The 18,404-nt window shown below is 61.3% G+C and overlaps 1 protein-coding gene across 5 annotated transcripts; it reads left to right on the forward strand.

Annotated features, from left to right (window-relative positions):
• The first annotated feature begins 2,817 nt into the window (after positions 1-2,817).
• Positions 2,818-17,620, forward strand: AMOTL2 (angiomotin like 2). Of its 5 annotated transcripts, none has more exons than XM_062214509.1 (10): positions 2,818-2,877; positions 5,310-6,091; positions 8,549-8,849; positions 9,773-9,917; positions 10,239-10,331; positions 12,258-12,553; positions 13,178-13,479; positions 14,441-14,658; positions 15,124-15,306; positions 15,981-17,620. In XM_062214509.1, exons 2-10 carry the CDS (start codon positions 5,370-5,372, stop codon positions 16,037-16,039), a joined length of 2,319 nt encoding a protein of 772 aa, XP_062070493.1. In that variant the 5' UTR covers positions 2,818-2,877; positions 5,310-5,369; the 3' UTR covers positions 16,040-17,620. The 5 variants fall into 5 exon arrangements, with proteins under 5 accessions (XP_062070493.1, XP_062070531.1, XP_062070502.1 ...); XM_062214547.1 differs by having other exon boundaries at positions 15,127-15,306; XM_062214518.1 differs by lacking the exon at positions 2,818-2,877 and adding an exon at positions 3,442-4,111.
• Positions 17,621-18,404: the final 784 nt, after the last annotated feature.

An 18,404-nucleotide genomic window follows, 5' to 3' on the forward strand; every position in this document is an offset into this window, starting at 1 on the left:
TTCTGGTAGGCCTCCAGTTCCCATAACCTGTCAGAGGGAGTGTCCCGAGGCTGGCAGGGGGAGTTTCACAACTTGCCGCCTTCCTTTGATGTTGCCAGCGGGGTGGCCCCTGGGGTCCCTCCTCCACCAGCCAACCATTTGGGAAGGGAGGAGCTCATTCCCTCCCTAGCTCCACGGGAGGAGCTGCTGGGGTCCACTCAGACCTTGCCTGCATGTTCCAGCCCAGTGTGTGAGATGCAGGCACACACCCAGATCCAGGCTAAGAAGGGAGGGAGGAATGGGTGCCCGGATTCCTTGCTAAGCCCCGTCCACACCTACGATGCAGCCACACCCCTGCGGGCCTCACTCTGCCCAGCCAAGGCCTCAAGCCCGGCTTACTCTGAGAACTGGGTCACCTCCGCATCTTTCCCAGGCAGGATCCCAGAGCCGGCCAGCCGCATGGTCACCTGGGAAGAAGCATTCCCTGCGGGGGAGGGAGAGGGCAGTGGCAGGAAGAGTGCACTGGCTCACTCTTCCCCAGTTGGCCGTGAGAATGTACGTGCAAGCAGACTGGCCAGCCCAGCGGTCGCCTGTGCACTCCTGCCCCTGCACTGGCACGGCTGAGCTGTGGTCACCGTCTCATTCAACTCTGCGGGGTGTTCTGCCCACTCAGGCAGAACAGGCCCCCAGCCTAGCCCTGCCTGGGAGGCCCTGACACCCACCCTTCTTGAGAGAGGAGGAGAAGTGCAGTGTGTAGAAATTTCCCTATCCAGGTTTTGGGACCTCTCTGTCCCTCTGTGGTGCAGAGGTGACCGGCTGGGTTTACAAAAGCCTTGCCCACTCCAAGATGTATCTGCCTTGAACCAGCTGGTTCCTATTTGTCAGCATATCAAGTCAGTACCCCTGGGGCCGGCGCTGTGGCATAGAAGGTTAAGCTTCTACCTGCATGGTTAGCATCCCATATGGATGCTGGTTCAAGTCCTGGATTCTCCACTTCTGATCCAGCTCCATGCTAATGTTCCTGGGGAAGCAGTAGAAGATGGCCTGAGTGCTTGGGCCCCTGCACCCACATGGGAGACCCAGAAGAAGCTCCTGGCTCCTGGCTTTGGGTTGGCCCAGCTCTGGCTGTTGCAGCCATTTGGGGAGTGAATCAGTGGATAGAAGATCTCTCTTTCTCTCTCTCTTTCCTTCTCTCTCCATATCTCTGCCTTTCCAATAAACAAATAAATGGATTGCCCTCAATGCCCCTGTAAAACAAGCCTGTCCCATGTGGTCTTTCCCCTGATTTTGCAACCCCAGGGTATACCTGCCCACACCCAACTCATACCTGCACCAAGTGTTTCCAAGAATGTTATCCATAAGGCCAGGCCACCTGGGGGCCTGTTCCCTCTCCTACTCCTTTTCTAAAATACCTACCTACTGTATCCAGATTGGCCAGAGGCATACTGGCCACAGCTTCTCTTGCTGAGGTAACCCTGGGAGGGCCAACTATCCCATAGCTTGACACAAGAAAACCCGTTTTTCACGTATTTCTGATCCAATCCTATTTGAAATGCAATATCCAGCTTCCAGGTAAACTATGCACACACACAGACGATGGGGGGGGGGTGTTGTTAAAAATTAACCCTGTCCCTGACTATTGAGCTTGAGTTTCCTTGTGTCTGCTTCACTCTGGGGAAATCTGGGAATTGCAGCTCTGTGCTGAAGGGCCCTCAAGGGGAGTGGAGGGGCTTAGTGTTGGGAGTCCCCCCACTAGGCCAGGGCTCCAGAATGACACAGAACTTGGGGGACAGGAGGCAGGGGGTGTCGGAGGTTTTGATTCCCACAGTCACAGCCACCTGGAGCCCCAGAGGTGGGCACAGGGAGGGCCCTTGGCAGGCAGGGGTGTGGGGGAGGTGAAGAGGAGAAGGCAACAGGACAGGCAGGTGGACATTGGAGGGCGCCCAGGGTCTGTGTGGGACCCACGATTCTGGTGGCTGTGGCCCTGTGAGCTGCTCAGGGGTTGCCCGGCTTCATCGTGTGCCCTTGGACAAGCTGTTCGTCCTCTTGGGAGTCTCCAGTTTCTCGTTTACAGCACAGAAATGATAGCAGCACTGCCTCAGAGGGCGACAGGCAGGGCCAAGCCACCAGCGGATGGTTGCCGGCCGCCAGCTCTCGTGGAGGGGCGCCGGCCACCACCTGGACGACAGCTGGACCGAGCACCTGGCGGCCATGAGTCACTGGGGGGGAGGGGGTCAAATTAACCAGATTTTTCAGCCCAGATACACACTTCCTGTGGAGGCAGGTTCTCAAGGCGCGGGCGAAGATGTTTGTAAACAATAAAAGTGCAATTCAGAGGTTGCCGCTGGGGGTGAGAACAGCGAGGCTTAGAACCGTCCGGTCTTGGCCCGGCCACTGCCCTCCCTGCCCCCGCCATGCATGCTCCCTCCGAAGCCACCCCGAAGGACTAAGGGCGACAGCAAGGCAGGAACCGGGTGCCCGAGCGGTGTGACATAGTGCCCAGCAGCTCGGACGGCCAGGCGCGCGGAGGGGGCCGTGCGCGGCCGGGGCGCGGAGCTCCTGGGCCGGCCCCGCGCCCAGCCCGCAGCGCCGCCTCCCCGGAGGAAGGCGGGGGCCGGGAGGAGGGAGCCGCAGGAGGCGGAGGGCGGAGGAGGGCGGCGCGCGGAGAGGTTATTTGTGGTTCGCTTTGATCCCGAGGGGGAACCTGAAACTCTCACATTCCTGGCATAGCAGCCGCCTCCAGCGCGGGCCGACCCTGAGGCTGCGCGCTGCGGCCGGAGCGGCCAGAGCGTCGGCGCCACCGCCGAGTGCACACCTCCGCCGCGAGCCGCGCCGAGCCGAGCCGAGCGGGGCCGGGTCGTCGGATCGGACTGCGCCAGGCGCCCGCGGGCCGCAGCGGTAAGGAAGGCCGCTTGGACCCCGAGGCCCGAGGCCCCGCGCAGCTCGGCCTTTTCCGGGAGCGGAGCGTCCTCGGGGCGCAGCCTACCCTTTCCAAACCGCCCCAGTGCCGGGCTAGGGCCCCTCCTGGAGCCGCGCTGTGCACCCCGGGGGGACTCTTCCAGGCGTGCGGGTGCCCGGGGCTGGGGGAGGGGGCCGATGACGGGGAGAGCTGGGTCGGTGTTTGGGGTGGCAGGGTCGGACTAGGCGGGACGCGGGACTTGGCCGCAGGCGCCGCTCGGATTCCAGTTGCAGGGCCTTGGGGGCTGGCTTGGTTAGGTGGGGGCTACAGGTGTCTTTGCCCCCCTCCCCCCGGCAGCCCAAGAATTCCTCTTTGTCTTCCTTGGAAAATCCTCTCTGGAGCCACGAACTGGCTCTCACTTAGAAAGAATGCAGCCTGCTGTCCAGCCCGGTGACGTCAGCGCTGGAGTATTTGGAAAACAAAGAGGGCTCGGGAGGGAGGAGGGGGCGGGTCCGCGACGCTTAAAGACCTCTCCCCCGGTCCCCCCACCCCCCCGCCGCCGGGTTCCCCGAAGGCCGCGGCCGGGAGCCCCGGCAGCCCCGGGCCGGTGCGACGTGACTTTAAGACGCCGTAGCTTTGGCTTCTCGGGCGATGCGCGCTTGGAAAGGCAGCTTTCAGGGAGCGAGGAGGCTCGCGGGCGCAGCCGGGGTGGGGAGAGCCGATCTCAGCGGCGCGGTCCTTCGGGGCCGGAAAGGATGCTGGAGTGAGGGGCGATGCCCCTGTTCTAGCTCCGCGCCGGGGCAGGCGCCCCGTTGGCGCGCCTGGAATCTGTGGCGATAGCTCTGCTTGCCTCCTCGCCGCGGGGGGGCCGCCTCGGCGGAGTCCGCCCAGACGGTGATTAACTTAGGGAATGTCCGCAGCTGAAGCTGCTGGCGAAGTGACTCCCAGCGGCTGCTTTTGCCCCTGGGGTTGCGTGCCTGGGAGGCTGGGCACCGAGGTGTCCACCCGGCGCACCCCGCACTCGCAGCTCTGGGCAGCTGGAGGCCAGGGGTTGGGGGAGTGATCAGGAAAGGCTGCTCTCCCGCGGTGTCGAGCCCCAGCCGAGGTAGGGCCCCGGGACTTGGGTCTGTGGCAGAAGACTTGGGTCTGTGGCCGCTTTGCACCCATCTCCACACGAGCAGGACCTGTGGCAGTGAGTGTTTGGTTTGGCATTCCCTGAATCCCAGTTTGGAGGTTTGTGTTGGAGGAGGCCGTGGAAAGGAGGCTGGGTGAGGGAGGTGGGCCGCCTTCCAGGCCGGGAGCCGCTCCCCGGGAGCCCAGGCTTACAACAAGGGAGCACCTTCTCTGGACCTTGTTCACCCTTGAGGCTCACAGCCCGCAGTCCCAGCTGCCTACAACCAAGAACCCCCTCCTTGCTCGCTTCCGCCTCCAGGTAGTGGGTGTAACAGGTGGACAGGGATGCTGCGCGCCTATCCGAGAACCAGCAGAGGCTTTTCCAAGTAGGGAGTGGAGGGCGCAGGGCTGGCTGATCCTGAAATCACAGCTGCCATTGCCATCCTTTCCTGGCTCTCACACAGGGACCAGGCGACCCACCACTAACCTGGCTAAGCACCACCTTTCTTCCATCCCATCTCACGAAACCCTTGTCTTCAGGCAGGCTTTCTTTTCTCGTCCCCCCCCCCCCCCTTCACCAGCTCGGGTGCAATATCTCCTTCTTCCTGTTCACCTTGCGGAATACCGGCCAAGGGCATCCTGTGCCTGGGAGCTCCAGTTCTGTTCTCGGAGCAGAGCTGGGTTGGGGGTGGGGGCGTTGGGGGTGTGTGTGTTTGTGCTCCAGGAGCTCAGGGAGAGGGAGAGAAGTGGGTGGGGGGCTCGGTGCTGAGGGTGGTAGGTTGAATGCCCAGCCCGGGCTGGGCTCAGGCCTGCTGCACTGGGCATTGCCTGCCGAGGGCTTCTGCTGGGCTGTGGTCATGCTTTATCACCGGCCAGCAAACCTGGGCCCCACCTCCCTCTGCATGGGACACACAGACCTCGACTAGGGTGCCCTGCAGTGGCTCATCAGGCTGTTGGGTGGGTGGCCTGCTGCCAGGGACCGTTTTTCCTGGCCTTAGTTTACTACTGTCTTTCTTTAGGCATAGTAAGCCTCCATGAGTAACATTATAATGGTAGCTGTTTGCAAAGGCTCTGTGGGGAGCCAGGAGCTCCACAGTCCCTGTCCCTTTACTTCCCAGCTCCATGAGGCATTTTCCTGGTGGCTAGGTAACTTCATTAGCAGGTGGCAGCATTATGGCACTTGCATCCAGGCTTGTGTGGGATCAGCCCCCAGCCGCTCCTTGGGCTTTAGCACCTGCTTTCCGCCCCTCTCTGATGGAAAGTGCTCCCCCTGTCCCACGCACTGTCGCTGATTGCTCTTCTCTCTCTCTCTTGACAGGTGCTCTGGGGCCAGGTGCCACCGGCCCCTGTCCAGGCAGGTGTGGCAAGCCACAGAATCATGAGGACGCTGGAAGATTCCTCAGGGACAGTGCTGCACCGCCTCATCCAGGAGCAGCTACGCTATGGCAACCTGACTGAGACCCGCACGCTGCTGGCCATCCAGCAGCAGGCCCTGCGGGGTGGGGCCGGAGCTGGGGGCACAGGGAGCCCCCGGGCCTCCCTGGAGATCTTGGCACCCGAGGACAGTCAGGGGCTGCAGCAGGCCACGAGGCAGGAGCCCCAGGGCCAGGAGCACCAGGGCGGTGAGCCCCACCTGGCAGAGAACACCCTCTACCGGCTGTGCCCGCAGCCCGGCAAGGGCGAGGAGCTGCCCACCTATGAGGAGGCCAAGGCCCATTCGCAGTACTACGCGGCGGCCCAGCAGGCGGGGCCCCGGGCACCCGTCGTGGTCGTCGGGGCTCCCGGAGGCAGCCGGCGGCAGGATGAGGCCCTGCGGGAGCTGAGACACGGGCACGTGCGCTCCCTGAGTGAACGACTCCTGCAGCTGTCCCTGGAGAGGAACGGCGCCCGGGCTCCCAGCCACATGAGCTCCTCCCACAGCTTCCCGCAGCTGGCGCGCAGCCAGCAAGGGCCCCTGGCCAGGGCGCCCCCTGCCGAGGGCCCCGAGCATCGTGGGCCCCCGCCTCAGTACCCACACATAGCCCACGAGACCGCCACTGCTGTTGCCGAGCCTCGGTACCGCGCCCGCGGCAGCCCGCACTTTCAGCACGCAGAAGTCAGGTAACCAGCCCTCCCACCTGGCTCCCCGTCCCCGGGGAGGCGGGGCTCACACCTGAGCTGGGGCTGGCACATGCCCCTCCCACCCAGGCCTGCCTTTCCTGAGCGGGGAGGGCCTGGCTGAGGTCGCAGAAGGAATCTGTGGCATTCCTTGCTTTAATTCAGAGCTGGACACCATTGTGTGCTTTGCAGTGACTCAGGTCCCCAAGGGATGCGAATTGCAGCAGGCGGCTGAAGGTTAGGTTTCAGAAGAACTTGCTGAAGACAAAGGTTGGGAGTCCTTGCCAGACTGTTTCCAAGTAAAGTGGGAAGAAAGGGCGCCCTCCTTCTCTGGAGGCTTTTTGAGAAAAAGTAGACAGCTTGCTTTCTGCTGTGATTGGTTGCCGCTGGTGACCGGAGGCTGGAAGGACCGGGTGGGCCTCCTTAGCCACCGTCGCCACTGTTCCTTGTCAGGGTCCAGGAGAGCCCCTTTCTTCAGGGCTCAGGAGAGGCTGCCGGGCCAGGGCAGGGACCTACAGTTTGGTTCTGCGGCCATTCCAGGATGTGATTTGGTTTTGCTCTGGAAGCCTGCAGAGACTAGCTTGTAAGGGACCAGAATGGAAGCTGAGAGGCCAGAGGGAAGCAGGGGGGACGTTTGCACAAATAGGGGACCCTGGAAACGAGGCTCTGGCACCTGCAGAGGGGCTGCTCCTCCCCTACCCACGTGGGAGCCAGGAAACACCACCAGAGGGGCTTGAGGACTTGCAGATTCTTTTGCTTTGGTGGCTCAAGGTCAGAAATCTGGTTCTCCTCCCGCCTGCTGAGTCTTTGTTTAGTCACCCACTTTCCCACTGTTTGGGCTTCCTGGGAAAGATGCCTGATGTGAGGGAGCCAGAGCCTGCAGCCTCACCATTTTCCCCAGGCTCCACCCATCCCTACCGCCCCGCCCCGACCCCCCCCCCCCCCACCTTATCTCCCTTCTCAGGCCTCAGCCGGGAAGAATTTCGGAAGCTGAGTTGAGGTTTCTTCTTTGGGAACAGCCTTCTTGAACCCTGTCAGGAAAAGATAATATCATGGCAAGGAAGTGGACTGTTTGTAGAACAAAAAGGGAGGGGGAGGGGAGGGGAGAGCAAGTAAGCAGGGCAGCAGAGGCTCTGGCACGCTCTCGCCGCCCCCCCCCGCCAGCCAAGTCATCCCAAGGCAGGCCACCTGGCTGTGCCTGGCCTGGTGCATGGGGAGCGAGTGCCTGCAGCCACGCTGAGCCTGGCCATGTGTCATGGGGAAGGGAGAGTGTGGGTGTCCTGGTGGGGACCCTGTCCCCAACTCCCACGGGAAGCCCTAAAGGTACAAAGAGAAGGAGAAGCTCCCCAGCCCAGCCTCTCCTTTGGGCTGATGTGATGCAGGTCACTTGTTGGACCGAGGGCAGTGGCTGTTTATTGCTTACCCTAGGGTGCTAGGAAGACCAGGGGAGCCATGGGCTCTTGTGGTGGTGGTGGTGGGCAGGGGTCCCGGGAGTGGACTTAAGTTCTCATGGGCCTTCTGCGACTTGGGGAGTTCCTCGTCCCGTGGAGGCAGGTGTGCCCCTTGCAGTCACACAACCCTAGCAAGGTCCCCCTGTCGCCTTGGTCTCTGCTGTTTCAGTCCTGAGGCTGATAGGGTATGGGTGCCAGAGGCTAGTCTCCCTGTCCCTGAACGCATCCTCCAGAGGTGGCCCCACTCCCACAAAACTCAGGGTGGGCGGTCCTCTGGGTGGGCGGTCCTCTGGAGACTTCAAACTGGGACTCAGCTTCTGGTGAGGCGGAGGAGGGGCCGTGGCCTGGAGTGGGTGTCTCTGCGGTGCTGTGCTGGCCTGGTGTCCCCTGGGACAGGAATGCCGGCACAGAGGGGCCCAGGCACTTGCCCAGTGTCCAACAGCTGGAGCCCAGCTTGAAGAAGCCCCTGTGTGGGAGACTCTGGAGCTCAGACTTTGCCCCTGACAGCTGTCTCGCCACTCGAACCATGACCAGGGCCTTCTGAAAATGTTGCTGAGGAGGCAACAGGACCTGCCCAGAAAGGGAGAGAGCTAGGGTGTGCTGCTGTGAACAGCAGCTGGAGGTAGCTGCAGAGGCCCCGTCACCAGGTGGGCCAGCATCCACGTGGCCTCTGAACCCGAAAAGCCCCTTGCACCGATGAGGAGGGTCTGGGCGTGGGTTTTAAGATGCCTCATGCAAACCCTTGTTGCTTAGGAGGTTCGGGATGGCTTCGGCTGATCCCCGAGGCCTCGGCCACGGTGAGGCTGGGCCTGAAATCAGCAACCTGACAGTAATCCCTTCAGCCCTGCTCTCCAGCCCTCGCGGGTCGCAGGCAGACGCCGCATGGACGCCTCACAGGCCCCAGCCAAGCGGCAGCCTCAGTAATTCCTTGTCTTCCCAGTCCGTGTGGCAGCGGGAGGCTGCAGCCGCCCCGTGTGGGCTCTGAGCACCGTCTTCTTCTGTCGCCCAGGATCCTGCAGGCCCAGGTGCCTCCTGTGTTCCTCCAGCAGCAGCAGCAGCAATACCAGTACCTGCAGCAGCCCCAGGAGCACCCCCCGCCACCACACCCAGCCACTCTCAGCCATGGCCCCCTGGGCTCCCTCAGCGCCCCTGGGGTGGAGGTGCCAGCGAGTGCGCAGGCGTCGTCGGCCGCCCCGGGCGGTGCCCAGCTGGAGAGCGTGTTGCGGGAGAATGCCAGGTTGCAGAGGGACAACGAGAGGCTGCACAGGGAGCTGGAGAGCTCGGCAGAGAAGGCTGCCCGCATCGAGAAGGTAAGTGCTGCCCGAGGGGCCCATGGGAGGCAGAGCAGCACGGACGCCTGCCCCGGCTGGATTTCTCTCCCGTTTGCTGCCGCCCCCTCCCGGCTCCCCCAGCCCTCCTGCGCCCTTCACGGCTGACTCCAGACAGCTGTGGAGCAGCCCTGGGGCGGGAGCAGTTGCCCGGCCCGTGGTGCTGAGAAAGAGCCCATTCAGGGCCCCTGCACACGCGCACCCTGGCCCTGCACACCCCCTCCCGCAGACACCTCCCACAGAGAGCCCTTTGTGTCCCCCACACAACAGCCTGTCTGTCCCAAGCCAGCCCTGGCCAAAGAGAAAAACCCCTCCTCGTGGAAAAAAAAAAATTGAGCGACTTGTTAGGCAGCAGGCTGGCCAGGGGCACGTGCGGGAGCTGCCTGCGGCCAAGTGGGAGGGACAGCTTGTGGGTTGGAGGGGGGCGGGGCTGGCTCTCTGCGCTCGGCCCTGTGCTGGGGTCCCTTCCTTGGTGAAAAGTGACCAGTGGCATGCAGATGGCCTCAGGCCTCGATGAGTGGCCTGTTAGTGGCAGATGGGTCAAAGCACCTGAACACGGCAGAAGTCCGTGCCCACTGCTGGCCCGCATGCTGGGCCTTCCCGGCAGAAACCAGCAGGAGTAAAATGCTTCTTTCTGGGTGGTGGGCACAGCAAAGCTTACGTTTGGTCACCCTGGGTTCCGGAGTCCTGGCCCTGGGGTCACTCAGCATCTGGTCCTTAGGACAGCCAAGCTGAGGGGCCCAGCAGTCCCAGTGCACCTTGGAGGCCAGCAGCTTCTGACCCTCCCACGGTAGCCCCCTGGAGCTTTGGCTCCCATCCCCTTCTGTGATGGAGAGCAGCGACTGGTCCGGGTCGCACCCTTGGCGCTCTCACTTCCCTTCAGCTCTGCTGTCTACCTCTCGTAGCTGGAAAGCGAGATCCAGCGGCTGTCCGAGGCCCACGAGAGCCTGACCAGGGCCTCCTCCAAGCGGGAGGCCCTGGAGAAGACCATGCGGAACAAGATGGACAGTGAAATGAGGAGGCTGCAGGACTTCAACCGGGACCTCAGAGGTGACAGCCAGTTGGGGAGCACCTGTGGAGGGCTTGGTTCATGTTCCCTGGGGGGAAAAATATCAGTGCACATTAACTCGGAGAGGCCCAGGTCTCGTAGACAGAGGCTTGTCTGTTCTGTACTTTGGGGTCCCTCATGGGGCTCTGACCGCGTGGCCCAGGTCGTGATGACGGTGGGGGCCACCTCTGCTCATCGGGCCCTGGGCGGAACCAGGGGCATCCCGATGAGCTCAGCCCTAGCTTAGACGATGCAGACCCCAGGGAAAACACCGACAAGCAGCTCCTTGTGACTCTAAAACATCTCTCCTTCCTTGCCAACAGAGAGGCTGGAATCTGCAAACCGCCGTCTGGCGAGCAGGGCCCAGGAGGCCCAGGCCGGCAGTCAGGACATGGTGGCCAAGCTGCTTGCTCAGAGTAAGTAAGGGTCCCGCAAAGAGGAAGCCGGGTCTGCTTGACAAAGGAGAGACCCTGCCCTGCCAGAGCAGTGCTGGGGGCGCTGTTTACCAAATGGTACCCCCTGCAGGCCCGGGACTGCATGTGTAGGGGGCTGGGCTGGCTTTGGAGGAAGACAAAGATCAGGTTCTGTATTTATTGGGAAGATGAACAGAGCTGGGGGACAGTGTTTGTGAGAGCTGTGTTGGTCAGCAACAGAGGGGCACTAGGAAGAGGGAGGTGGACAGCCCTGCAGGAGGAGGCTGAGAGCTGGCCAGGGAATTTCAGGCAACGGTAAGTGTGCAGGGAAGGGAGGAGCCAGTGGACCACGAGGTGGCCAGGTGGGGGCACCTGAGACAGTCCAGCTTCACCAACAGGTGCAGTCTGAAGAAGCTTCTAGAGGCTTCTCGGAAGGGGAAGTCCAGCATCCCCTGCAAGGCAGATGAGCTCAGTAACCAGTCCCTTCATTCATTCATTCAGTCATTCCTCCACGTGTTCGCTCGCAGATCTGTGCCAAGCACCAGGCAAGCGTTTAGCAGAGGAGTGTGGGCAGCCCCAGGAAGTGGCTGGGAGGTTCAGGGGAGACTGGTGGGCTGTGGAGGGAGCAGGTTCCCAAGATGGGCGGGTGCTGATGAGGGAGTCCCCAGCCCTGGCGACAGGTGCGGTGAACTGGCCACGAGTGAGGAGGCATTGGGTGTGATGGGGATGGCACGGCACACGGGAAGCTCCAGGGTTTGAGGACAGAGTAGGCGGGCAATGGCTGATGTCCACCAGGAGAGCTGCTATGTGTGGCACAGACCACAGGGGTCACGTCCAGTGGCTACGCAGCCCGAGGATGGAGCTCTGGATAGGGCCCTCGGAGAGGGTTTGAAGCCCAGAGCAGGGGACAGCACAGGGGAACAGCGCTGAAGCCGCTGGGCAGGACAGTGCTGGATGAGGGTGGCTGGGGCGGCCATGCTGTGGGGGACTCTGGCAAGGGAACCCCTGGGAGGTTGAGGGGGAGGGAAGGGGCCTGGGAGTCTGGAGAGGTCTGGCTGCTGGGGGAGCTGAGGACTTTGGGGGGCCTGGCCCTGTAGCAGAAAGGAAGTCCTGGGGCGGGTTTCTGGGCGGCTGCTTGGGGAGGGAGGGGGAGCCAGCCGGCCGGCCAGGAGGCGTTTCCGCTCCCTGGGGAGCGAGCCAGCCAGAGCCGGGCTGTTCTTGGCTCCTGGCTGGAGCCATTAATCTGGCAGCTGTGGGTGACCCGGATGCCTGGCATTCCAGAGCCGGCTGTTCCGCTCCCGGCCGCTCCCCCCCCCACCCTTGCTGCGGCCTGGCGCCCTGCTCTGTGCCACTGCCCAGTTTTTGGGAGGGGACAGAGGCAACACAAGGGAGGCTGGGACCCTGGGCAGGGGGGCCTGCGGGCCCTTCTCCCCCTCGCAGGAGCCGCACCCCACTGCTAGGCCCTGGCTCTGTCAGGGTCCCGCTGGCTGGGGATGACCAAGGCCCGAGCCTCCCAGCCCCAGCAGAGCCTTAGAGGTTGTACAGGGCAGCAGGAAGCAGCCCTCAGCAGCCATTGCTTGCTGCAGGAGCCATCCCGGAAGGCTGCAGAATTCTCAGGGCAGATGTCTCTGGTCAGCCTCTTTTTTTTTCAAAGATCCTGGGTTGGCTCCTGCCCCAGGGCCCCGAGTCAATGCATTCTCTCTTCCACACGCCAGGGATCCAAGCCGTCAGCCTCCCATCCCAGAACTCGTCGTCCTAGGCAGGCCCTTGGCCACACGTGGCCCAAAAGCTCAAACTAAGGAAAACCAAGTCCAGTCAAAGCTTCAGAGGGTTCCTCCTACCTCCTAGGGATGCTATGAGGATGAGAAGCAATTGCGCTCATCCAGGCTGGGAGGTCGCCATCACTGACCCGGCCACGTCTCCCTGCAGGCTACGAGCAGCAGCAGGAGCAGGAGAAGGTGGAGAGGGAGACGGCGCTGCTGCGCGGCGCCATTGAGGACCAGCGGCGGCGCGCGGAGCTGCTGGAGCAGGCCCTGGGCAACGCGCAGGCGCGGGCGGCCCGCGCCGAGGAGGAGCTGCGCAAGAAGCAGGCGTACGTGGAGAAGGTGGAGCGGCTGCAGCAGGCGCTCGGGCAGCTGCAGGCGGCCTGTGAGAAGCGCGAGCAGCTGGAGCTGCGGCTGCGCACGCGCCTGGAGCAGGAACTCAAGGCATTGCGCGCGCAGCAGGTGAGCGGAAGACTGCATGGAGGTCGGAGAGCAAGGGCGGGCATCCGAGGATGCTGGCTCCTCCAGACTGCTCGCCGACTCTGGGTGTGGCGTTCCGGGGCCCGGGTTCCCGAGGTTTCCGGGAAACCTTTGCCGCATGGTCACTCCCACTCACCAGTCTTAGCCAAGGCTCTGCCGTGTCCTAGCCCAGCAGCAGGGAGTGGGAGAAAGACAGCCAGGAGCCTTGATGAGAAGGCTCTTACCTGTCTCCCCAAGATCAGGACCTAGGTCTTTCCGCCTTCTCCTCTCTTAATAGCTTACAAACCTGATGGCTTTTGCTACCCTCGCTTCTAGCCCTTCCCTTCCCACAGGGCTGGGGTACCCATGCCTCCTGGTTTGCCCAGTCCTGTCCCAGTTGACTAGTTGGAAGGATCGTGTGTGTGTGTGTGTGTGTGTATGGTCAGTGAGTCCCCTTATGCTACCCACCTCGGGGTTCAGGACATAGCCTGGACGGAAGCAGGATGTGGGATGGGTGTGGGTAAGGCTGAAAAGCATGTGAACAAGTGAGAGTCCTCTTGTGGGGAGAGGACGTGGCTGCCACACTCCAGCTTCTCCACCTTGACCATGATGCTCCTTGCCCCGCAGAGACAAGCCGGCACCCCCAGCAGCGGCAGCAGTGGGTCCCCCGAGCTCAGCACCCTGCGGCTGTCCGAGCAACTACGGGAGAAGGAGGAGCAGATCCTGGCGCTGGAGGCCGACATGACCAAGTGGGAGCAGAAATACTTGGAGGAACGTGCCATGAGGCAGTTTGCCATGGATGCCGCCGCCACGGCCGCCGCCCAGCGGGACACCACTCTCATCCGACACTCGCCCCAGCCCTCGCCCAGTAGCAGCTTCAACGAGGGCCTGCTCGCCGGCGGCCACAGGCAGCAGGAGATGGAAAGCAGGTGCAGCATGGCAGGCCAGAGGGTGGCTCCTGAGGTCAGGGGCCAGGGTGGGGGGGTGCTCATGTCCAGTCCCTGCCCAGTCCTTGGTCCCTGGCCAACAGGGCCCTCTCCCCACATAGCTCGGCCGTCCCTCCTGCTTCTGTCTGACCCCATGTGCCAGAACTGCATGCATTCTTTCTCCCAGAAATGCGCATCAGGTCCGAAGTCTCACCAGGCTGTGGAGGTGTTGGATGCTGTACCAGCTCTAGGCTGCTTCCTTGCCCCTGTGGAGGACTGCCCTCCAAGGACAGGGGCTGTGTCATCACCAAGGCTGTGTCATCAGATCCTTCTGGCCAACCTGCCTCTGCTGGTGTCAGCAGGGCCCTGGCCCCCGTGGTCTGGTGGTTTTTTAGCGCCTGGCTCTGAGAACATCAAATTCCAGAGCTGTGATGACAGTTCCAAGTGTCTTGCCTTTTTTTTTTTTTTTTTTTTTTTTTAAGATTGGTGTATTTATTTGAAAGGCAGAGGAGCAGAGAGAGAGAGAAGGGAAAAAGATCTTTCATTTGTTGGTTCACTCCCCAAATGCCTGCAGCAGCCCAGGGCTTGTCCAGGCCAAAGCCAGAAGCCCAGAACTCCGTTAGTGTCCCTCGTGTGAGTGGCAGGAGCTCAAGCACTTGAGCTCATGTCCAGTCCTTGCCCAGTCCTTGGTCCCTGGCCAGCAGGCCCCTCTCCCATGTAGCTCGGCCGTCCCTCTGCTTCTGTCTGACCCCATGTGCCAGAATCGTGAGCCTGGCTGCCTCCCAGGCACATGAGCAGGAAGCTGGATCGGAAGCAGAGTAGTGTGCGCTTGAAACGCCCTCCAAAGCGGGACGCTGTGCTGCCACACACACCCCACAGCTCTGAGGTGCTCCAGGCCGCTCTGGGCCCCTGCGGGAGGAGGGCGGGTGTGTGGTTCTGACCATGGGGCCGGGCTCTCCTGCAGGTTGAAAGTGCTGCACGCTCAGATCCTGGAGAAGGACGCCGTGATCAAGGTGCTGCAGCAGCGCTCCAGGAGAGACCCTGGCAAGGCCGCCCAGGGCGCCCTGCGGCCTGCCAAGTCTGTGCCGTCCATCTTTGCTGCCGCCGCGGCAGGGGCCCAGGGCTGGCAAGGGCTCCCGTCCAGTGAGCGGCAGGCAGATACCCCTGCCCGACTGGCTACAGGTGAGTGGAGGTGGGTGGGTGGCACATAGGAGCCAGGGCTGCCCCACCCCTCTCCCAGGGGAGCCTGCCCATGCGGTGGCTCCCGTCACCCCATAGCACACAGCGGTCCTGTCCATGTGAACAGGGCTGCTCAGCCCCGGGTTGCTTTTCCATCTGAGGAAAAGTGGAGCTCCCCATGCAGGGGCACCTTCTGGGCAAGCCCCTTCCTCACCTCCCATCCAGCAGATGCCACAGAAATTCTGGAAGCTCCATTGTGCAGGAAGGGCCGCACCACTCAGAACATTCTGGAAGCAGTGCATCCTCATAGTTACTCCCATTTAGAAACAGGAGAATTTGGTCCTCAGAATTGTCAGAAACCCAGAACAAGCACATTCGCCCAAGTTCCCCAGTGGGTGCAGCTAACTTGGGGTGTTCCTTGTTGGAGCCACTTCCGGAGGCAAGGCAATAACCATCCTGCCCTTCCAGCAGACAGGGTGCCCGTGGAGGAGCCTGTGGCTGCCACTCCCCTCCCTGCCCACGCCAAACACGGGAGCAAGGACGGGAGCACCCAGACAGATGGCCTCTCGTCGGACAGCACCCCTGCCTGCCTGGCCCCAGAACCCGACAGCCTTCTGGGGTGTGGCAGTGGCCAGAGGGCAGCCTCTCTAGGTAAGACGGCAGGGTTCCGGGTGGGCACTGGAACACCCAGGGCAGCTCAGGGGGAGCCCTGCGGGAGGAGGGGGGTTCTTGCTCACTTGTGTGTGAGCAGTAGGGCCGGTTGGGTTGAGTGGAGAATCCCAAACCCTGATCAGAAACAGATCCAGAACCCAGAAAGAAAGCACCAGACAGGAGGCCATTTCTCGGTGGCCTTCCTTCCAGGCTGCATGGCCAAGCTGAGTGTCTTAAGATGGCCGAGCTTGGCGAGTTAACTCTGCTGGCGTTCTCCAGTCCCTAAGACTTTTCTTTAAAAAGAATCCGGGAAGGAGAAATCGGAGAAGAGGCCTTTTCTTCCCCCTCCCCCCCACCTCCCTGTTCACATTCGCCTTTGCATATTTGCCTGGGCCTCATGATCCCAGCAAACCACAGGCATGAAAAGAATGCTGTAGCCTTCCTGCCTCGGGCCTCAGCTCGGCTCTCTGCAGCCAGGTCAGAGTTAGAAAGAATCGCATGGTCCTCTTTGGAACCTGGTGTTCTGGGAACGGAGTGTCATGCCAGGTTGGCTGAATTAGGGGGACCTGGGCCATACAGGTGGCAAAGTTGGTGAAGAAAGATGCTGACCTTCAAATGCGCCAGGAATTTAAAGGAGCGACTGGTCATGTGCTTCTGTGTTGCCTCTTCCCCAGACTCCGTGGCCACATCCAGAGTTCAGGACTTGTCCGACATGGTGGAGATACTCATCTGAAGGAGGCGGTGCCTGGGGGACCCTGATGGAGCCCTGCCCTCCCCTGCGTGCTCGGCCATTCCCACGGCCCCGCCCACTGATGTTCCCCCCTGTGCCCCAGCCATCGTCTGTGTGGTCCCTGGAGCTCGGGCAGGGGGCTGGGAGAGACCGGAGTCGGCCTCGGGGATTCAGCTCCTTCCTTGCTGCTGGAGCGGCGATGCAAACTCAGAGAGCTGAGCCCCCTCTGCCGGGCCCGGCCATCTGCTGGTTTAGGAAGCTGATTTCAAGATGGCCGCCCACAGACACCGGGTGGACTGGTTTGACGGTCAAGCCAGCGGCCTGCTCCTCTGGCTGAGTCTGGCCCCAGCCACCCTCCCAGGCTCTTCTGGTCCTCGCTGCTTCCCTGGCATCCCGTGGGTCTTCGGGGGTCTTGAGTGGGAGCCGCAGCATCATCGCTCCCCGCTCGATGGGCCAGGAGCCAGTGTGCAGATTGTGTGTGGTCCCCTTTCCCGTGGAGCAGAGGAGTATATCCATGGGGGTGCTTCCGTGCCACCGCTCCCAAACCCCAGCCGCTGTTCTCCGGTTTTTTCTCCTCCATGCGTGTTTGACACTGGTTGAGCCCACTGCTCAGTGCCCACAGGATCCCTGCCACCAGCCTCCTGCAGAGCCTCCCCAGCTCCTCTGTCATGGGAGGTTGCAGGGAGCTGGGTGGTAAATGCTGAGCCACCCACGCGTGGAAGGAGCCGCCCACGCGTGAACTTGGGTGGTCTCCTCTCCCCAGGGCATCGGCTCCCTCCGGGGCAACTGGAGCAATTGTCTTGAGCTCATGCGTGTCTGTTCCCAGCGGGGATTGGGAGCAGGAGTGACATTGTTGGCGACTGGTTGAGAGCTACAAGATGTGACTCGAATCGTCCTCTGGACGGAGCCCCGTCACCCAAGAGGCTGGCTCCTCAAGCTGCCGCTGCCCGGCGCCCTGAAGCAGTCCAGGCCCTCTGGGCTTCGGGCGCAGCGTCCCCAGTGGGAGCCAGCGAGCAGCATCAGTGACTGACTTCTGTCTTACCAGAGTTCCCGGCTCAGCCCCCCAGAGCAGTGGGTGGGGATTAGCGGTTTGGTCTTTACTGTTTTTAGTTCTCCTTGGATCTTTGTTTATTTCCTTTGCTGTTTTTAAGTCCTGTATGTGTTGTATTCCCATGGCTCCCTGAGTTTCCTTTTTAAACATTTGCATTTGCTGGACAATTGCATATTTTTTTAAAAAGTTCCCCATCCCTGTTTAAAGCTGAAAACTACATTTGGTTCATGTGCGTTGTTTACAAAGCCAAAAGAAAAAAGAAAAAAAGGCAAAAAAAATATTGTGAAAGAAGAGAAAAAAACACAACAACTTAATATATTTTGGATTAATATTTGGTATTTCTTTTAAAGTATTTTTTGTGCTGTGAACGTTCTCTGCCAAAGACCATGGTGTGTGTCTGTATGTTTAAGTTATCGTAAATATTTAAGATGTAAACCTGGCTGTTTTGTTATGCCATCCCTGGGCCAGGATTGGTGCTGCATTCCACTGGGTATAACAGTATTTTAATAAAAAAAAAAAAGGATTAAAAGTGACGCGAGAGACTGCTCGGAGAGGGGCTGAGGGTTTTAGGGAGGGAGGGCAACCCCGTAACCCATCCTCTTCAAGGACCCAAGACAAATCCTGGGGATCTTGGGAGGCTGCATTCAAGGGAGAGATGTCAACTCTTCCCCTACTCTCAACTAAGGTGATTCCCAAAGGCTGGGGGTATAGGGAGAGTCTAGCCACGGCGACCTCCCCAAGTAGAAGTCCTGGCATGTAGCCTTGCCAGGGACCAGGCACCATGCTTGCCCTCTTCCTGGGCGTGCACAGAGGGTGGCCAAGTGCATGGCGTGCTGTTGGACACGTGTCCCTTTGCGATAGCATCACCACTCTTTCCCGATGCCTGGAGAAAGCATATTGCACCAATTCAAGAGAAAAAACCGTTCTCAACCTGTAATGTTCTTGTGTCGGGGACACAGCCCCCGCCCTGTGCTTTCACAGGTGTGGCCACACACACCCGAGGTGCTCAAGGAACATGGGACAGACGGGCAGAAAGCGACCATGAGGCAGCTCCGGGAGCTACAGGGCTTTCCCCTCCTCCCAGGGCTGTGGGTGAAGAATCTTCAGGGCAGGTGTGGGCACTGAGCAGCCACTCTGATGAGTAACCAGGCTTGGAGTCTAGACAAGGTGTCGTCCCCAGCTAGCTGCTCTGCCCACAACAATGGAGCCAAGCAGGTGCAACAACTGGAGGCATCTGGAGACTCTGCCTGGCAGCTTTGCTGCTGGCCATGGCCCTGTGGCATGCAGAGAGCTCTGGGTAGGATTCCCCAGGCAGCC

Source organism: Lepus europaeus, chromosome 2 (genome assembly GCF_033115175.1).
Source record: "Lepus europaeus isolate LE1 chromosome 2, mLepTim1.pri, whole genome shotgun sequence".
NCBI classification, from domain to species: Eukaryota; Metazoa; Chordata; class Mammalia; order Lagomorpha; family Leporidae; genus Lepus; species Lepus europaeus.

Bases quoted from the DNA above. Each gene is read 5' to 3' on its own strand.
- AMOTL2 (XM_062214509.1), top strand. From the start codon at position 5,370: ATGAGGACGCTGGAAGATTCCTCAGGGACAGTGCTGCACCGCCTCATC. The intron at 10,332-12,257 runs GTAAGTAAGGGT...GTCTCCCTGCAG, and splicing joins GGCCAAGCTGCTTGCTCAGA to GCTACGAGCAGCAGCAGGAG. The intron at 15,307-15,980 runs GTAAGACGGCAG...CCTCTTCCCCAG, and splicing joins CCAGAGGGCAGCCTCTCTAG to ACTCCGTGGCCACATCCAGA.